This window comes from Magallana gigas, chromosome 8 (genome assembly GCF_963853765.1).
Source record: "Magallana gigas chromosome 8, xbMagGiga1.1, whole genome shotgun sequence".
Classification (NCBI taxonomy): Eukaryota; Metazoa; Mollusca; class Bivalvia; order Ostreida; family Ostreidae; genus Magallana; species Magallana gigas.
The window spans coordinates 707,073-726,626 of record NC_088860.1 but is presented as its reverse complement, the minus strand read 5'-3'; the positions used below and the strand labels follow the sequence as shown (position 1 = coordinate 726,626).

At 33.9% G+C, this 19,554-nt stretch overlaps 2 protein-coding genes across 7 annotated transcripts in view; one reads left to right on the top strand and one right to left on the bottom strand.

Moving 5' to 3' along the window:
* Nucleotides 1-457: 457 nt before the first annotated feature.
* Nucleotides 458-17,051, bottom strand: LOC105347268 (receptor expression-enhancing protein 1). 5 transcript variants are annotated; one of them, XM_020074902.3, is made up of 11 exons: nt 16,893-17,051; nt 13,125-13,197; nt 12,070-12,146; nt 10,948-11,068; nt 10,069-10,230; nt 8,548-8,665; nt 7,178-7,342; nt 6,668-6,784; nt 6,043-6,134; nt 5,566-5,581; nt 458-2,781 (listed from the first exon to the last, which is right to left on the bottom strand). In XM_020074902.3, exons 1-11 carry the CDS (start codon nt 16,922-16,924, stop codon nt 2,726-2,728), a joined length of 1,029 nt encoding a protein of 342 aa, XP_019930461.3. In that variant the 5' UTR covers nt 16,925-17,051; the 3' UTR covers nt 458-2,725. The 5 variants fall into 5 exon arrangements, with proteins under 5 accessions (XP_019930461.3, XP_011454564.3, XP_019930462.3 ...); XM_011456262.4 differs by having other exon boundaries at nt 10,117-10,230; XM_020074903.3 differs by lacking the exon at nt 5,566-5,581.
* Nucleotides 17,052-17,408: 357 nt separating this feature from the next.
* LOC105339941 (probable JmjC domain-containing histone demethylation protein 2C) overlaps nt 17,409-19,554 on the top strand; it is a 51,784-nt gene continuing 49,638 nt past the window's right edge. The window contains exon 1 of one of the 2 annotated variants that reach the window (XM_034472036.2): nt 17,409-17,688. In XM_034472036.2, coding sequence (XP_034327927.2) covers nt 17,533-17,688 — 156 coding nt within the window. In that variant the 5' untranslated portion in view covers nt 17,409-17,532. The remainder of the gene's footprint in view (nt 17,689-19,554) is intronic. The other variant, XM_034472037.2, reaches the window with a different exon arrangement.

Sequence of the window (19,554 nt, the reverse complement as noted above, 5' to 3'; positions counted from 1 at the left end):
GCATACTTTCTCTCGCCATAGCTGCTCCTGGATTATACTCCACTCAGAGTCTCCCTGGGTGAAAATGTACATCAAACTTTGTCTGTCCTATAGGACATGTTGGCAAATCAACTTGAAAGTTGAGTAGTGACCTTTAACCAACTTACTAAATGAGAGGTCAAGGTTATAAAACTTTATGTAAAATCTTTATCTAAATCACGATGTGGCTCATACTTCACCCAAAGCTGTTTGGGGTAAATGTTGTGCAATGATCTTGATTTTTTACAGAATTCAATGGTCATGTCTTTAAAAAGCAAAAGCTGTCAGATAATCTGCATAAGAAATTAAAATCTCTTGGAATAAAAATTAGGCAATCCCTCTCCACATAAACATTCTTAGGAAAGTCTGATGTGCATTTGATATTCATACATGTATAAAATGGAAATCTTTTCCATTAAGTAAAACAAAAGTACAAATAGAAATGATGATATAATTTATTGTTAATCTTCAATACATTTTCTAAGTGGGTCACATTCTGATGTTCTCACACCCTGTATGCATGTATAAGTGTAAAATAAATATCCCAGTCACCCTGTCATTTTATTTCCTCACTATGGCTATTTCACTACAAGGACGCATGAAGTGTTTGTACTCCACGTCCTGTGACCCCTCCCCCCCCCCCCCTCCCCCGTCACGGACGGCACACCTGTGAACACCTTGACCTTTCTCTGTTCTGTTCTGTTCCTATCAGTCCACAATCACAAAGAAGCGCATTGTAAGAGCTGATCTTACCTACTGTTCTTATCTACCATCAAATTACACACAGGTATAAAGCTATCTTATCCACACTCCACAGAAATAATGGATACTGATTTCAAGTGTAAAGGTCTGTTATCTTAACATCCATCAAATTGTGTTATTGAATCAAAAAAATTAAAAATGAAATCCTCCAATGTAACAAGCTGTGGTGATGATGGTGATGGTAGAATATATACAAAAGTTACATCATTTTAGCTTCACCAGGTGAATGTAAAAACTGTGTGTACATTGAACTCCTGAACTTGTTTACAGTTCGTTGTGGATCTACAGAACATTCATAAAGTACATGTGCAGAACATTTGTAAACATTAACATCCGTACAAGACTTATCACAGATTGACAACATGATGTTTCTCATCTTCCTCATCGAAATCTTTGTTCCTCAGAACAACCTAACAACAAGGTTCTAAACAGAGGAAGAGATGACTGTGTTGTGGTACAAGTTAACAAGTGACTCAGCACCGTGACAACGACATTACATATTAATCTCATGTATGAACAAAAGGCGTGCTTTGACAACCCACAAATGAATGGTTATAGACACTCGACTTTATTAATAACTTGGAGGTTTTGTTTTCAGTTAGACTGATGTCATTAAATGCTCAATACCAAATTCATTATAAAATTGACATACATTTAGTAAGTAAAACAATGGGCTTGAAGTCCTCAGTCACTCATTCTGTAGATCACAATAATGGCCTATATCAAATTCAATATTGGTGCTTACTGTTAAAAAATAACCAAGTTATGGCACCTCTCTCTGAATGAAGAAGGTATAAACAAAATCAGATAAACGATACAAAAGCTGACTGTACAGAGGCTGTGGAATGTATCATGATAGTAAACCAAGGCAAACAGAAACACTTTGAGCAAAGTACAGAGCCAAAAATAAACAAAATCACAACACAAAAAAGTAATAGAAAAAGAAGACAAAGTACAAAAAAAAGATTAGGCATATGTACATATAGTTACAACATTTACAAGTGATTCAACAATGGACAATGGATCTGTTCACACGTTCCCTGCCCTGAGAGTATAATAACTTACAACGAGGGTCACACAGTATAAAGCTCTGACCCTCGGCTCACCTCAGTACCGATCATTTAACATGCACTCCTTTCACAAAAATTGTCTCACTTACTTAAATCAAACACACAGAAATCTTAAAGACTTAGAGTGATGACTACGGTAAAATTCTGCTCATAAATAAAACAAATATTGATATCAAACAGATGTGTAACAAAGTGGTGTAAATAGAAGTTTGTATTTTTTAAATTTGGCTTTCTCTTATAATGTTTCATGAGGTCTAATATTTTGAATATATTTGAAGATAAGCATCTTATGTAAAATATTGAACAAATCATGTTGGCTTAACATATTGTCAAAACAGAATTACTGACTTAGATATGTAACTACATGTAGAAATTTTTTTGAGGGTAAAAAATTCCCTCCACTTCCAAATAAGTCCATTATACAACATTGTACAGTAATTAATCAGTACTAAGACTTAACAGTATTTTGGATGTATGTTTAAACACACACTACAGATTTGCATCCGACCTCAAACATTTCTTATGATGGTCCATAGAAACCTCATGTCAAACAATTCCCCTAGAACTTGACAGAAAAAATACAGTGACTGCATTGAAGCTTCAGCTGATGACTAAACTTTTCTCCCAGGTAGCCTGTCATTGATGATATTAACAACACCAAAAAACTATCAGTCATGAAATTACAAATCTCATTTAAAAATTTAAGTAAAATATTGCTACCAAAAACTTTTTTTTAAAGCAAATGTCTTGTATAGCAGGATCCATTCCCAAAGCAATCTAGGAAAGCTGTTGCCATGGAGACGACCTTTGAATGGTAAGTTCAGTGCAGACGGTCCATCTATGTATCTATGTGTGAAGTTCCTCACTTTGGCAGTTTACTGCGGGTACGTGCGCGGGTTCTTGGTAACGTACCGTATGGGTCGAGTCTGACCTGTAAATTAACCAGAGAATCCTTTGAATATTTAGCAGTGAAAGTCAATCATAAACTGTTACTTTCCAGTTTCAAAAATCAATCAGATATTAGTGGGTTTTTTCAAATTAGTTAATTTATCAAAAGATAAAATTATGATTCTACAATTAAGTAATTCCAGAAAAAGACAAGTAGATAAACATGTATAAATAAACCCAATGAGAACTCTGAATGGTTATTTATTTCCTGTATTTATCCCTGAACTAGTACCAGCATTCCAATAGTGTTCTTTTTTTTAAAAGCTAGCTCCTTCAAAATTTATCATAATGGCAAAGTTTCTGAGTTTAAGATATATAAATGCCTTTTATAATAGTAACAAAACAAATCATTTTCTATCTTTGTTATACTTCAATATATCATTATTAAGAAAAATTTGAATAATATTAAATTGTCTTTACATCAAGATGAAATAAAATGAAGAAATAATTATTCAAAGAAAAAACTAGTGAGTTAGACGTACAACGGAGGTCTATTTATCAAAAGAAAGGTATCTCAGGATATATAATGTTACACATTGTCATAAAATTTCTATTATATCCTCCCTTTGTTCTGTTGTGACTATGACCATGTCTATTAACCTCCCCTGATCATTCTAATCAGATCAGAGTTATTCCCCCTGACCATTCTTAGTGACAGAAGCACAAAGGAAGTAAACAGTATTACCGTAGTCTAGAGCTCACCTGTGAGCTTTACTCTAGACTTGTACGGACATGAAGCTACACATAATCCCATTGCTTCAATGATCAGATAAGCCCCACATGCATTCTAATCGCTGCTCTAACTAACTTATGAATCTAACTGTGACCTGAAAATTGCAAATATATATATATATTTACATCTACTAAGTATTATTTCCTCTATTTCTTATGGAAACATATACCGTATATCAGGTTTTTTCCGCGTGTATCCAATTTCAGCTTTGTTCGCGACGATTTCCGAATCGCGAAAAACAAATCAGCGTAAATTTGATACAAAGTTTTGTTTTTGTAATAGATTTCTCTCTTTCCTGATAAAGTAAACAGGTAAGTAAAAGTACGGTGAACTGTGTTCAGTTAGTTTAGTTAGAGGTAGAAAAGCCTCGGTTTTTTTAATAATCCATTGACAAGCTAATTAAAACGGTCACTTTCCTTGTGTAAACCGATATCTAATTACCGGTATACATGAGCTACTGGTACGTGTAACGGTACATGATCTGTTTATTTATGAATGTTGGGTCTTTGAGAAAAAATATCGGTAATTATTTTACATTAAGGAAATCATGTAAATGGTTTCATAGTCCGAATTTTTCATTACAAAGATTAACATTTTAAATACTTTTCCCCTCTTACCTCACAGGTTTAAACAATCGTGAATTATATTTTCTATGTGACTTTGAAATAGTGAAAATTGGATTCGCGTAAATTTTATATACCGTTCTAGGCTCTGATTCGCGGAAAAAACATGACACGGAAAAAACCTGATATACGGTAGTTAATTCATAGCTCTATAGAAACAGCCAGACTGAAATCTACACGCCCTGTTTATCGATTGGTCGAAGTCTACAATGGCTGAAACTGACAGGAATAAAATGGACACACCCTGTTTATCGATTGGTCAAAGCCACCAGCAACCTAAGAAAAATCATGGACTGCACAAAATAATCATGATGCTGTCAGACTCAAAGTTTAACAGGGGATGATTTGGCTGTTTCTTTTAGCTAATGTACTTATGTACATTAACAGTTTAGTTAAAAGAAAGATGTTAATATAAATAATAAAATGCTTTCTTTGATGATTCATGCGGGTTATGAAGGTAGCGATCATTGCAGAAAAAAATTACATCACCCGCGTTGCTAACGCGGGTGATGTATTTTTTCTGCAATGTCTCTACCTTCATAACCCGCATGAATCATCAAAGAAAGCATTTTATTGTTTAAATATACTTTCAATAATAGTTTCCAAAAAAATCTAAGTTTCAACATCTTAAAATGTATACACATATCCATAATAAAATACATGTAGTTTGAAGTTTAGTCTAAATGAAAAACGATGAACTTCTGCATTTGGTTCAAGTTTTAAAGACTATAGAATTTATTTTTTGTGTTTCAGAAAGATTCAAATTCAAATTAGGTTTTAATAGATAAAAAGTAATTGTAGTACTGGAAATGAATATTACAGATATTTGAATGAATGAATTTAACACTGACCAGCAAAAGTAAGCTTTTTGAATGCAGGACAAATGATTTTTTCTTTATTGTTAATTATTTGCAACCAATTACAAATCTGATTCCCATTACCCTGACACAAAATGTCTGTACACCCTGACCCACTAGATCACCAATGTCAGAAGCATTGATTCTCTCTGTGAACCAGAAAGCATTGATTCTCTCTGTGAACCAGAAAGCATTGATTCTCTCTGTGAACCAGAAAGCATTGATTCTCTCTGTGAATCAGAAAGCATTGATTCTCTCTGTGAACCAGAAAGCATTGATTCTCTCTGTGAATCAGAAAGCATTGATTCTCTCTGTGAATCAGAAAGCATTGATTCTCTCTGTGAATCAGAAAGCATTCTCTGAAAACAAACGTGAAGCACAAATGCATCAAGTGAAGAGAGAGTGAGAGGTGAGAGCCGAGTCAGTCATTACTGTTTAATCATTATCTGTTTGTTTCTCCTTGCTCTTCCTTGACTTTCATTCAAAGTGGTAGAACTTTAAATTTCATTCTCAGATTAGAGAGTTTTAAAAGTATTTTATAAACCAATTTTTACCATATAAAAATCTCTCCTACAAAAAACAGAAAACCTCACATTGTTTGATAACAATAAGTAAACATAAATAAATCTGTTTATAAAATCCCATTTTCTACTACATATGTATATTGTACCTATGATTGTACTTTTTGAATACATTGAAAACAATTACAGTCAAACTTCCTATCTAAAACTCAATGTGGCTGTTAAAACCATTTATTCAAGATATTAATAATCTGAGACAAAAGGTTAATAAACATAAAAGAAACAGTTGTTGGATGACCAACTAAATTTGATATAAGCATGGTACATGAACCAGTATTACGAAATCATTTCGTTCAAGAAAATGAAGTTTGACTGTAAATAGATTATTTTCCTTTCAAGAGAGCAACCAACAACAAGTTTAATTTCTTATGACTTAAAACATTAATTTTAAAAAAAGGGATGACTTTAGACTTAAGGGAGATATCCAGCATGTCAAGGGAGGTAACTGACCTGTTTAGGGCTGTAGTAGCCGGGGCGTACATGGATAGAGGACTCCTCATGAAGCATGTATTCCTCTTCTACTTCCTCAACTTTTGAAAGCTCTGAAAGGTCAATAAAGAGTTGTACACAGTCACCAAACAATAGACTACTCACCATAGACCATCATAAAGTCAGGGTAGGATTAAATATTTACTGGCTTTACTATTTACTGTTATTTATAAGGTTTGTTACTGGCTGTCTCTAGAAATTATTTGGGTTGTTGAAGTCTCGTCTTCTATGGACTTTTACAACCAAAATCAACTGACATTCGATAACAAACTTATCCAGAGTTTTGTTCTATTCAGGACCAACACAAGGTGCATATTCATACATATTTATAAAAGATAATCAATAAAATGACTTTCCCTTCTCCACTCTGTCAGCTTAATTTTTTCTTTTGCTGTTTATAGAAATTTAATTGACAATCATGACGTTTTTCACTTCTCAATGTGTAATTTAAGAATTTTATAGCATGCCTTTGTATGCAATGTCTATATCATATACTTCATCAGGGATTCAGTATTTACAGGGACATTTATTATTTCACAGCAATATTTCCAGCATTTACTGGGGTTTGACATCCTGTATGATTTACCTGTGGGTGGATTTTTGTAGCGCGACGTTGGAGGACGTATTTCAGTGACGTCACTCGTACTCCGTCGTAAAGGTTTCCTCTTCTCGATCTCTCTGTTGTCTTGTGCTATTCTCTCATCTAATAACAACACAAACTTTTATGAAGTATTTAGATTTTGGTCAATTATCATTGACTATATATTTGAATCTTTTGATATAGAAACATTTGATTCATGTTACCAGCAGGTTAAGGACTTCGTAGAGGTAATCATTAGGTAAAGCCCATATTCCCAAGAATTGTGAGGGAAGTTTTTGGTGTGTGGAAAAAATACCAAAAAAATTCTAATGAAATTAAAATTGAAAGCAGAGTTGATAGAGAAAGATTTTCACAAGCGAACAAAAATAGAGAGTTGTCAAAAAACTTTTCTGAGAGAAAAAAAAATAAAAAACTGTGCCAAAACAAGGTTAAGTTTCCCATCATGCACCAGCTGCATCATATCCAAGGGTTGAGGGGGAAATCAACATGACTCACCCTTGTTCTGACCTAACCTTGAGGACACATGTCCCCGGGGCTTCAATGAACCACTACCCAGCTTTGACCCCCCTCCCCCTTTGGAGGGTTTTGGGGGGGATTTGACCTCGTCCCCTTTTCTACTGCTCTCATCAATGACTTGATTGACAGGTTTGGACTCGGGATCTGTTTATTATTGACAACTGGTTACATATCTGATTAACTCTGTTGCATGTGTGTATGTGTGTGAAAGTTGGTTTCTGGTTGCATTTGCTCTCTGATTACCTACATATACATCTCAAAATAAGAATAGTTGTGTATACGATAGCGGGTACTATTATAACAAACAGTGTTTTTTATGAGGTGATTTGTTGTTAAAATATCCCCAATACCTGGTAATGACACTACACAGTTTTGTAAATTGATCCCTGTGTAATTGATAAAAAAAAAACCTATAACACAGACAAATGAATTAATTTTAAATCCAAGCACCAGATCAATTTCATTGTTTGTGTTGGTCAGTGTCTGATTTCTTTACTGTCCTCTATGTACTCAAAAAAAAAATATTCCAAGTATGAATGTCTTGAGTGCACTTGTCAAACATCTGAATGTAAACATTTCAGTTTGATAAAAGCACTGATGAAATGAGTGTTAACATACTACCCGGTATTAAATTTATTTCTTTATGTTTTTAACTTCGGTTATTTCCGTTAGTATTCGTATTATCTGGTTTACTTCAATACTGGTTTTCATGCACGAGCGCTTTTGCTCTCAGTATAAATAGATTTCCCGGGGAGTATTCGATTAATGCGACGTTCGTTACAAAGTAGTATAGGTTGTCTTTGGTTTTCCCTACCCGCCCTGACCCAAATATGTTTTTTGAGATAAACTAATATTTTGTGTTGCCATTTATTTGTATGTCGTATGTATAATAAAAATGCGATTTGTAACGAACACACCAATCCTAAAAAATCTGTTTTTGTTTTTCAACAAATTAGTCAAGAAAATATTTATTTTCGGAGGAGTGAAACAAGGGAGAAAATAAAGTACAGTGACAATGTGACAAGGGAGCTAACTCCCAATGGAATAAATAAAAGAAAAAAATACTATATTTGTTGTGAAGATTATGCAATGATGTGAGCAATAAGAGACTCAACCTGCTACAGATAGGTAGCCAAATGATTGCTTGATTTGAACTTCAAAGAAAAAATTATATTTGCTTTTCCTTTCTGAGTCTCACTTCTTACAAAAGCAATATAAAGTGGAAAAGGAAAACCGAGACCAAAAGTCAGTTTATATATTTTTTATGGTCCTGGAGCCAAACAACACAATCAGCACAGCATGATTTGACCAGTAGACATTATATATAAAGAAGGTTGTGTTAAATGTACCTAGTTCGTCGTCGTCCAGCATAAAGCTAGGGTGGTGTCCGTCCACTGTGTCCTCCCCCACCCGCAAGTCGTTGGTGCTGTAGCTCTTCCTGATATGATCGACCAGGGATGACTGCCCCTGAAAATACAGATACAGTAACATCTAGTGTGATCAAGGTAGTCTGGAGGTTAAAACTTACAAAAGAAAGTCATTGTAATTACAAAAAAGTTATCATGACAAAAACCTTTATATTTTAATGTGAGTTTATTCTAAACTTCTTCCTTTGTGCAAATTTAATTTAAAACACTGAAAAATTAGTTGTTGAAATGCTACAGATGATGAAATTATCACATGTTGCCCCTGATTATTGTGTTTGTGATACTCCATACACCAGTCCTTGCGTTACAATTGATGAAAACCCTTTCACACTCAATGTGTATTCCTACATTTGCTGAATATTCAAATCACATTTTAGTCTTACTTTTTTAAGGTAGTCCTATACTCGGCACTAAATGGGCTCAATCATTAAAAGCTTAGCTTTAAATGATAAATATACATTCTAGCAATACATATACAAAAGAAAATATGTATGTTTACATGCTTGTTTGTTTGTTATCACCTTTCAGACGGGTGTACCCCCTTGCGAAAATTATTGACAATTATGAAATTTGCCAGACGTTCGTTCTTCCTAAAAATAATTACCAATTTTGGGAAAATTAGAACTGAACATACAAAATAGAGTATAAATATTTATTTAAGCCATATCTCATCAATAATTTTGCACAAATTTTTGTAAGTAAGTACGCTTTATGGACCTGATGTATCAAAATAGAATGCAAAAAATGCAATGCTAGTATCGCGTTTGGTAATTTTTTTTACTATTTTATGGACTCAAACTTAAATTCATGGTGTTTATTCTATAGATTGACATCTTAGAAAAAAGATTTGGTAAAATAAATTATATGTTGACGGATTACTTTTCACGCTATAAGCTCTAAACCAAGTAGACCCTGACGAAAAAATCCGTAAAAATCACATTTTACTACAGTTTTCTGCCTAGATCTGTCAACAATGTTAGATATCATTTAAACATTAATTATTTGACGATTGATTAAATTCGAAATAGCTTCTGTCTCTAAATTTAAACCGGTTTTAGTAAAAGAAAAAGAAAAATTCGGGAGGGGGGTGGGGTGTCAAAACAAAGAAGATATAAGCATACATGTACCTGAGATCCTGGTTAATCAGAAACTTCGTTTTTCATTTTACTTTAATAGATCTAGAATCGTGTTTCTTAACATTAATCATTTCTATCTCTCATAGAATACATATATTACCGTTCTAATTGCTTATTATTGCCATTGTTTACAACAGCGATGTAGAGCAAAATTAATACCGGGTATCTAAAACGCTTTGTAAAGTCGAACCAATATTGTAAAATCCGTATTATGACGTAGTGCGATACTCGGACTACTTTAAGTTCATATTTGTCTTACCTTGATGGCTGTGGTAACGACTACATTTGTGGCATACGTAAGTCTTACCTTGATGGCCGTGGTAACGACTACATTTGTGGCGTATGTCAGTCTTACCTTGATGGCCGTGGTAACGACTACATTTGTGGCGTACGTTAGTCCCCGAGTACCCAGACTAAGTAGTGTTGTGTAGCCTTTCTTACTGTACTGGTCTATGTACTCATCTATATCCTGGAACAAGGAAGAAATGAGTTGATATAGAACATATTTACAGTGCAAAAATTGTTCAGTAAATGGAATAAAAATAAGAGTGTATGCAGCTACAGTTTTTAAAGAAGAAAACTTCTATATGCTGCATTACAAAGACTAGATGGAAGAAAAAAATACATGTTTGAACCTATCATACCTTTATTGATACACAACAATAACTACATGTATCATGTTTATATTTACAGCACTGTAACAGTGTTTGTTCATGTTTACAACACTATAACAGCATTATGTTCATGTTAACAGTACATTAACAGCATGATGTTAACAGTACTGTAACAGCGTGTTGTTCATATTTACAGTAATTTAACAGCATGATGTTTGTGTTTAGAACACTATAACAGTAGTATGTTCATGTTAACAGTACTGTAATAGCAAGATGTTTATGTTTACAGTACTGTAATAGCAAGATGTTTGTGTTTACAGCACTGTAACAGCATGATTACAGTACAGTAACAGCATGATATTTGTGTTAACGGTACTGTAACAGCATTATGATCATGTTTACAGTACAATAACAGTGTGATGTTTACAGCATAACAGTAACTGCATGACTGTAAACAATACAAAGAATGCATTCATTTATTATTTTTGTTGTACAACAGTGAAGCTTATTAGTGTTAAATAACATTGTACAATGAATGACACATGAATGTGATACTGTTTATACATGTTTACCTTTTCTCTTTTGGCAAAGTGGGGGTGAACAAACCTCTTGTAGAGGTGACTAGATCCCTTGGTTACAGGGAGCAGCAACCATATCACAAACAGGATTTTGACTTCATAGTAAAATGGCAGCCTGCAAACACAGCACAAAAACACTCTCACACATAATATCACTGATCATATCACATTTATCAGTATCTCATTAAATACATCAGTCAAGGGTCATGAAAAAGTAATGCAATTTTTCATTAAATCACGGAATAAATACTGTTAAAAGTAAATGTTATGACACCTTGTTTGATTGGCTAAACAAAATCATCTTTATCATGTAACATAAATCGCCTATGTCGAAATACAAGGCACATGCAAAATGTATTAATCCAGTTGACGTTGCATTTAAATCTTGTACAAATTAAAGCCAGTTTTGAAAACAATGTTCCTAATTTTCTGATTTTATATGTAGAAATTAAAATTATAATCAATAAATATAATACATGTACCATGATTACTTGGGCCAGTTTATTATTTACAGTTTTTTTTATTAAGTATGATGTTTATACAGTGTTAACTCCTACAATTTATATTTTATTGATTAACACAGGTAGAAATTAAATTAACTCCTTAAATAAAATACAAATATGACCTATTTCATTGAGAAAATTCCTTATTTGTGGAAAGAATTATCTAAGGTGTTTGGGTCTAACACCCATTCACCTTGACCTGATTCAAGGACAAAATGGGCAAGGAATCTTGATGTAACTTCAACCTTGACCAGCAGCCAGGATTTGGAGAAGTGAACAACACAGGGTTTAGAGAACTTGAACCAGAGTGGGGCTATAGCTGGAGAAAAGTTCCACATGTGTGCGTGTGTTGTAAGAACTGTACCTTTTGCAGAGACAAAAAACACACCTGTCTTTTATACCTGTTTGACAGTGTGAAGTTATGGATCTATGGATTGAAGTACATCAGATATATCATAATGGGTAAAACTGATATCAAATAGATCAGCTGTGTTGAAAAACAAGAAATAAAGATCTAAATGAGTCACTGCTGTACCAGTATTCAGGTTCTCTCTTGCTGAAATACCTGAGTGTAGATTACTAAGCATATGTCTGAGATGGACGAGACACTTACCATGATAAGAGTACATCTGTGAATGTTTCTACTGCACTGAACAATGCAAACACGATCCAGTACATCATCCATTTCACCTGTAAACATACAGACACAGGTACAGTATACAGTAAAACTCCTTTAGTATGAACACGGATATAGCGAAGTCTCAGATACAGCGAAGTTTTTTTTAGACCCCAGTAAAATTCTTAACAAAGCTTTGCAAAATTGTACAGTTATAACAAATTTGGATATAACAGATTTACGGATATAGCGACTGATTTTGAGTCCCATAGGGTTGAAAAATAACAAAATTTAACACTTTTATAACAATTTCTTTACAGTTTAAAAAGTATGCCCTACTAGTTAACATGATAGCTTGAATGATTTAATTTTCACATAAATTCTTTAATTCACAATCCGATTATAAAAGGTATCAAAAGAATGTATTTTCATTCTAAGCCTCAATTAGCAAATATTGTAGTCTGCTGAAAGAAAACATGTAGGTAGTGAATTCGCTTTAATTATAATTACGAATTCGTTATACAGATATAACAAACTACGGATATAACAAGGTAAATCTATCAGTCCTTAGAACTTCACTATAACCGAGTTTTACTGTACAGTGTAAACATACAGTACCAAGTAAACCAACATACTTTTACAGTTTTACAGTATATCAATATACCGGTACTCATCACTGAGTATACTAATATACAACTACAGTATATGAGTATATCAACTATACAAATACACACTCAGAGTATACCAGTACAGTGTATTAGTATTAAATTATCAGCCCTTAATTATTGAGTTAATATAATTTTAGTACATGTATACAATCTTAAAATACAGCATGTACAACAAATTATACCTGGTATTCTAATCAACTTTAACTTGAAATACATGTTCAATAAAAATTTGATCGACTGTAATGGATTAAAGAATACCACAACAAAGTTGCATGCTGTCCCACACTTTCTTTTTGCAGGCTGTTGTAACTGGAGACTTGTCTAGGGGATTGAAGGCATGTAAACAGATGTCAGAAATCAATGAGTTTGTATTATAATACTTACATATTCCTTGACATTCTTTGTGCGGATGGCCTTGAAGGAAGCATAAGCTGGATACAGCAAGCCAAAAACCAGTCTACAACAAACACATACAGTAAAGATCAATCATAAACAAACCACATACAGTACTGGGCTCAGATAAACAAACCACATACAGTACGGGGCTCAGATAAACAAAACACATACAGTACGGGGCTCAGATAAACAAACCACATACAGTACGGGGCTCAGATAAACAAACCACATACAGTACTGGGCTCAGATAAACAAAACACATACAGTACGGGGCTCAGATAAACAAAACACATACAGTACGGGGCTCAGATAAACAAACCACATACAGTACTGGGCTCAGATAAACAAAACACATACAGTACGGGGCTCAGATAAACAAACCACATACAGTACGGGGCTCAGATAAACAAAACACATACAGTACAGGACTCAGGTAAACTATCAAACTCTTGCTTACACTGTCATAGTGCATTCTGTAGGGGAGCCTCCTGCTCTAGAAAGGCCATTGTAAACAAAGTAAAAAATGGAGTATGTAAATGATACTGCATTGATGATGAGTTCTTTGATCAAACTATTGATAAAATCCACATCACTGCTCCAAGTGTCTGAACACATAAAATCAATCTGTCTGTAATATTTACATCTTGAAGAAACAGACTCTATCGTTATCTCTGGCTGAAACACAACACTGTACACAATTCATGACTCTTAAAATCTCTTCCTCCTTCATCATGTGTTCATACAGATTCACGGTCCCCCACATTTAGCATTGTGAAAACAATATAAGCTCAGCTGACAGAAAAAGCATCTAAATCCCCACTTTGATAGAAATCTACTAATCTTATAATTACTATGTACAGGAAAATTTTGGCCATTTCCCCTGGATTTGCATTATGCTAATTTAAAACACATTTCATGTGTAGGTGACATTAATGGGAAAATCTTTTAGAAGTGTTCAATGTGCAAAAAGAAAACCGAAATGATGAAACCAAGCCAGCATCCTGCCCACCTGTAGTTCAATTACATCTCCCACACAGGTGACACACAGGTGTGATACCTGCTGTCTGAGGGTGCACTGCATTCTGCACACATTACACAGATAACAATTCCCTCACGCAGTGCACGCCAGGGCAGCTTTGTTTTCATCCTGAGTCTTGTGAAGATAAATGCAGTCACTGATACAGGCACAGACATTTTGACATAAGGAGCAAATTGTATAGTATTGTTATACTTGTACCATGTGTATTGGGTTAAATACTTGTAAGATATACTTAATCAATGTACCAAGCAAATTATAAGTACATATGTAGTACATGTACCACGTTATATCACACCTATACCTGAATATGCCGAGTATGCTTGAAAGGAGTATAGATCTTGTTTTCTTCTTTGTGTGTAGAAGGCCACAATGGCAAATGATGTTTAAATGAAAAATGATGTCATAAATGCAGCAAGTTAATTCAACCCTTGGGGCTTGTTATCAGTATCAATATTGTGCATACATTATTTATTGTTGATGAGGAAAAAAAATCTTCCTTTTTTTTTTCATAAATAGATTCTGAATAATTACCGGTACTATACGTAAATATTTGTTATGAGTAACTTTAAGTGAAGAAGTCTTATATCCATGTGATTTGTTGAGTCTAATGCACAATAGTACTGTCTGTATCAATCACAGCTGTCTTATCTGGGAGTGCATTCTGACAGTAGTCGAGTATGATGGATATTTGCCTTGAAGACAAGGAATACACATACACACACGTACAACAGTGTGGGGCAGGTAGACAGCCTGAAGATAAGACGATTTCATCACTGTACAGTACTGCTCTCAGACGATGATACGCTAACATCACACACTGCCTAGAAATAGGATATCTCACGTTTAACGTAACAGCCAAACCACAGCAACATCTCAAAAACTCTCTGACCATGCTGAGGGCAACTAATTACTCTTTCAGAAAGAAAAATGCATCAAATTTTCCATGACTGTAAACTTGGAAGCAAACTGAATGACTAAATGGAATGTTCGATACATGTATTTTCATTCATAAAAACAGAAGCCAAATTGTAGATACTTAAATTTGAGAGTAAATTGTTTTTTCTTCAAAACATAATCATGCCGTAAAGCTGTATCAGTAACATTAAAATAAGTGAAGGAACTCTTTGCAAGTACATGTATAGTCCTGAGTAGATGTACTACCAAGAACAGCTACAATGACTTACATCTGTCTGTGATATTGACTATGTATATATACCTATATCAAGTTGATAATTAATAATCACTAATATGTTTTATGCTCATCACTAACTGCTATCTGTCTGTGATATCTGTTAGTTACATGTATCTGTATGTAAATGAGGTTGATTACAATCACTAACAGATCTCTTGCTGGCCACTCACACAGACTTACAGACCCCCCCCCCCCCCCCAAACACCTATCTGTGGTCACTGATAATCCAACACAAATCCTCACCTCAGTCTCTGATTACTAATTCACCAAGAGAACTCACTTTGGACACCCCCTCCACTCTGGATAATACCCTAATCTTTGAAACATCTGAGTCAGACTTCCAAGTGATAAATCTTTGGTTACTAAACAATTAGCAGGGTCACTAATGAATATTTCCTTAGGATATCAACACTAGAAACAAAAGGTTGAGCCTGAAATCAACCCTGGAGCTCACAAATGACCAAAATTAAAGGTTTTGTAAAAATCTCATCCTTATACATGTAAGAGATTAAAGAGAATCTTGTAAGTCAACCATTAAACTCTAACCCTGATCTGTTGAGATAACCATTCTTGTTACTTAGTGAGCTCACCCCTGTCATTGTAACAATCTGAAACCCATGTGTCACACAGAAATTTAAGACCTCTTGCTCAGTAGACAGTTTTAAGCAACTGTTAAAAGTGACTACAGGTAAAATTCAAGTATTCAATGCAACAATTGAGTTATGTTTATGCATATTAATTTCATGCAGTACCTCACACAGATACTACTGCCTGAGAGGTAATATAGTGAACATTGTGAATGTTTCTAGCAATTTAACAAAAGTTAAAGTTAACAATATCTCCCATAATATACCAGTAGGTGATATTATAAAAATGCCCGAGGTTTGAATTTAATTCTTGTACTTCTGTTATTCTGGATCCAATCAAGTAGATAAGAACCATAATTTTTTATCAGTTATCTCATAGAGCGTATTTGGTTTCTAATGTTGTGACCAAGCCCAGTTCTAAAACAAAACACAAAAAGATGAAGGTGTCTACAGCTCGATCAGCTGATAAAGCTATTCCTCACCTAGCTCTCAGCTGGCTGGTACACACCGTGCAAAAACACTACATGAAGGTGATATTTGAAAATTAAATGCATTTCCTATTCAGCAACTAATCAAGAAATGAATTTAATATATGAAAATAGGAAACCAAACTGTGGAAATACTTTCCTTGTTCTACAAAGGTTAAGTAGATGATTGAGTGCACCACAGAGAATGATCAAACACACCATGCTACTAAAGATACTCCCAGCAATGAGCCTCACGGGCTTGTAAGTAGTTGATGTTATTTAAATGTCTCAACAAAACTGTAACTACTTTCACACAGTCCTGGTGTAGATTTCATAATAATTTTTTGTAAAGGTTCATTTTAAATTTAAGTGATTGGCACTTGAGACATGACCATGAATCAGAGCTCGTTTAAAATTCAAATTTAAGACGAATCATTAACATCAACCGATCAAGAAGAGTATGATACTTACATAACAATCCTTGACAACAGGACTGATATCATAATTGAGATCACAGAAGACTTCAAACACAACACAATCTCATCACTGGGTAACTTTGTAAGTTACCATTTATGAACACGTTCTGCAGTGCCACCTGTGGGAATTTTTTGTCATAAAGGGGAGGTAAAAACCAAAACAAACTTTTATATTCGTCTTTTAGTTCTTAGTAAATTAATTTGAATATTATTTTAAAGTAATCTTTTTTTTTTTACAGAGTTTACACTTTCAATTTTAGCAATACGTCTAGGCCTATAGTTTTTTCTTGCAGTGTAGGCATATTCAATCACAGCTGATTGAAATATTTTTATTACAGATCATTATTCTAATTTCTTAAGAAGAGTGAGAATTATTTTTTAATATTTCTTTTCACAATATTGAAAAAAACTCAATAAAAAAAATTAGTACGCGTAACGTTTGTTTTAGTTTTCGATTGGACTATTTTTTGTATCGTATGTTTTTCTTAATTTGACCTTTTGACCTAAATGTCAAACTTGTGTTTGGTATTCATCCGCCTCGTACAGAGATAGGAGAAATTCCTACGATTTGTGTCTCTTTAGTTTTTGCAGATTCGAAAGGGATTAATGTGTGAATATGTGTGTAAACTGAAAGTATGGCTTTCAAGTGCAGGGAGGAAATAGTTGGAAAGAGATTTTTATCCGTTAAAAGTCAAGCAAAGTTAAAACTTGCCAAGATTAGCGAGTGGGAATGGCGGTCAGGCGTTGTGCGAGCAGTGTCCTCGAGAGACAGCAGTCGTTCTGATTTGTCGGTGAGTTTTCCTGTCTGTTCATACCCTAACTGTACACATGCTTGTTTGTAGAACTCTATAGGCTCTCGTCTAACGATCCCTTACCTTTAATTAAATCATTTTTGATCGAAACAAGTGCGTGGAGCTTGTTTTTTGTGTAGGGACGTGATTGTGTGTGCGTGTTTACTTGTGAGGGGTCGTTCATGTGTAATCAAGTTTTAAGCCCCGTTATGGTGCGAATTTGGTTCATGATTTCTGGCAAGAGACTGTAATATTTCACTTCTTGAGTACACTGTAAATGAGTTTTCCTACAAGTGAAATATTGTTCTCAGTACACACGACAGAACATTTTCCCCGTGCATTATTTATAACAGGGGGTCGTCTCAAAACCTATTAATTATTATCAATAGCCTGAAGGTTTAATGTAACACAGTACGTAACATTATGAAATCTTCCTTTGTTGCTTTAAATACTAGTCATTACTTTCAGTTGAGATGGTTGTAATCCCAACCAAGAGTCTCAGTGTTATGTAACATGATGTAATGCTTAAAAAACATATGGATCACTTTGCTCCTATAAATTTAATTGTGTGGGTTTTTCTTTTAAATTTTCCCCAACAATGAACATTTAAGCATGATTTGTTAATTGTAATTAAAAAGATTGGTCAGGTTTAAGTTTAGCATCTGACAAAATCCTTAAAAAATCTCGAAAAAGTAGTTGTGAAATTTTAAATATACTACAGTTCAGATTAAATTCATCCACCACTAAACACAACGTCATTATTTGTATGTAAATTTACTGACCATTGAGTGAATTTCTCTCTGAAATAAACAACTAATGGTGAAAAAAAGTTCAATAACTGTTTTTTTATTGAAAACAATACAATGAAGATCAACCATTTTTAATTTTTAAAAAAATTTGATAAAAACTAGATATATAGTACAACTTGTTAGTACAACTAGATAAATATGTTATTATAAAAAAGAAACAAAATCTCTGTTTTTTATGGAAACTAACAATTATTTAATGAGAAAATTTCAAACTAATACTTTCTTTATACTAAATTGTAATTTTAATTACACAATGACTGTTTTGATGCACCTTATACCGGTAACCCCTAAATAATAACATGGCTAGTCTTTGTTACCGTACTCTGACTTCTGTTGCTTCTTTACACCAAAAGTCCTCTTTGCATATATATCAAATTAAATTAAGAAGAATATAAATTTTTCCTAGAAAGATGCATTGAATTTTAAAGTGAACACTTAGAGAAACTGTTGGATGCGCAAAAACTATGTCAGTACATGTTTTATCTTCCTATTGTAATGATTGACTATCAAAGTTTTAACTAAAAATGAATGATGATTGACGCTGAATTGATGTCAAGGACTTCAGATAATTTTAAACGAGTTTATGCTGGTATAAAACAGACAGCTGTAAAGTCTGCAAGATGACCAGTCAGTGCTTTGTGTATTGTTCTCACTGTTCACAAAGGGATAAATTTCTTTTCGTTGATTGCAACCCATTATAAAAATTTCATTTCCATGACATGAATGTGTCTCTGAAAAAACCCCCAAATTTATCAATTCAATTCATTCCTTTCCCCATAGAAGGCCTATTTAGTGTAGGTTTGTATGTAGGCCTATCTAGTGTAGGTTTTTATGTAGGCCTATTTAGTGTAGGTTTGTATGTTGGCCCATTTAGTGTAGGTTTGTATGTAGGCCTATTTAGTGTAGGTGTGTATGTTGGTCCATTTAGTGTAGGTTTGTATGTTGGCCTGTTTAGTGTAGGCTTGTATGTAGGTCTTATTTATGTTGGTTTGAATGTAGGCCTATTTAGTGTTCATTTAAATGTAGGTCTATTTAATGTAGATTCCAGTTTTACAAT

Coding starts and splice junctions, on each gene's coding strand:
- LOC105347268 (XM_020074902.3), bottom strand. CDS start 16,924: ATGATATCAGTCCTGTTGTCAAGGATTGTTAT. Junction 7,343..8,547: donor GCTGGACGACGACGAACTAG/GTACATTTAACA, acceptor AATAATAAACAG/ATCCCGAGTCCAAACCTGTC. Junction 6,135..6,667: donor CTACAAAAATCCACCCACAG/GTAAATCATACA, acceptor TTGACCTTTCAG/AGCTTTCAAAAGTTGAGGAA.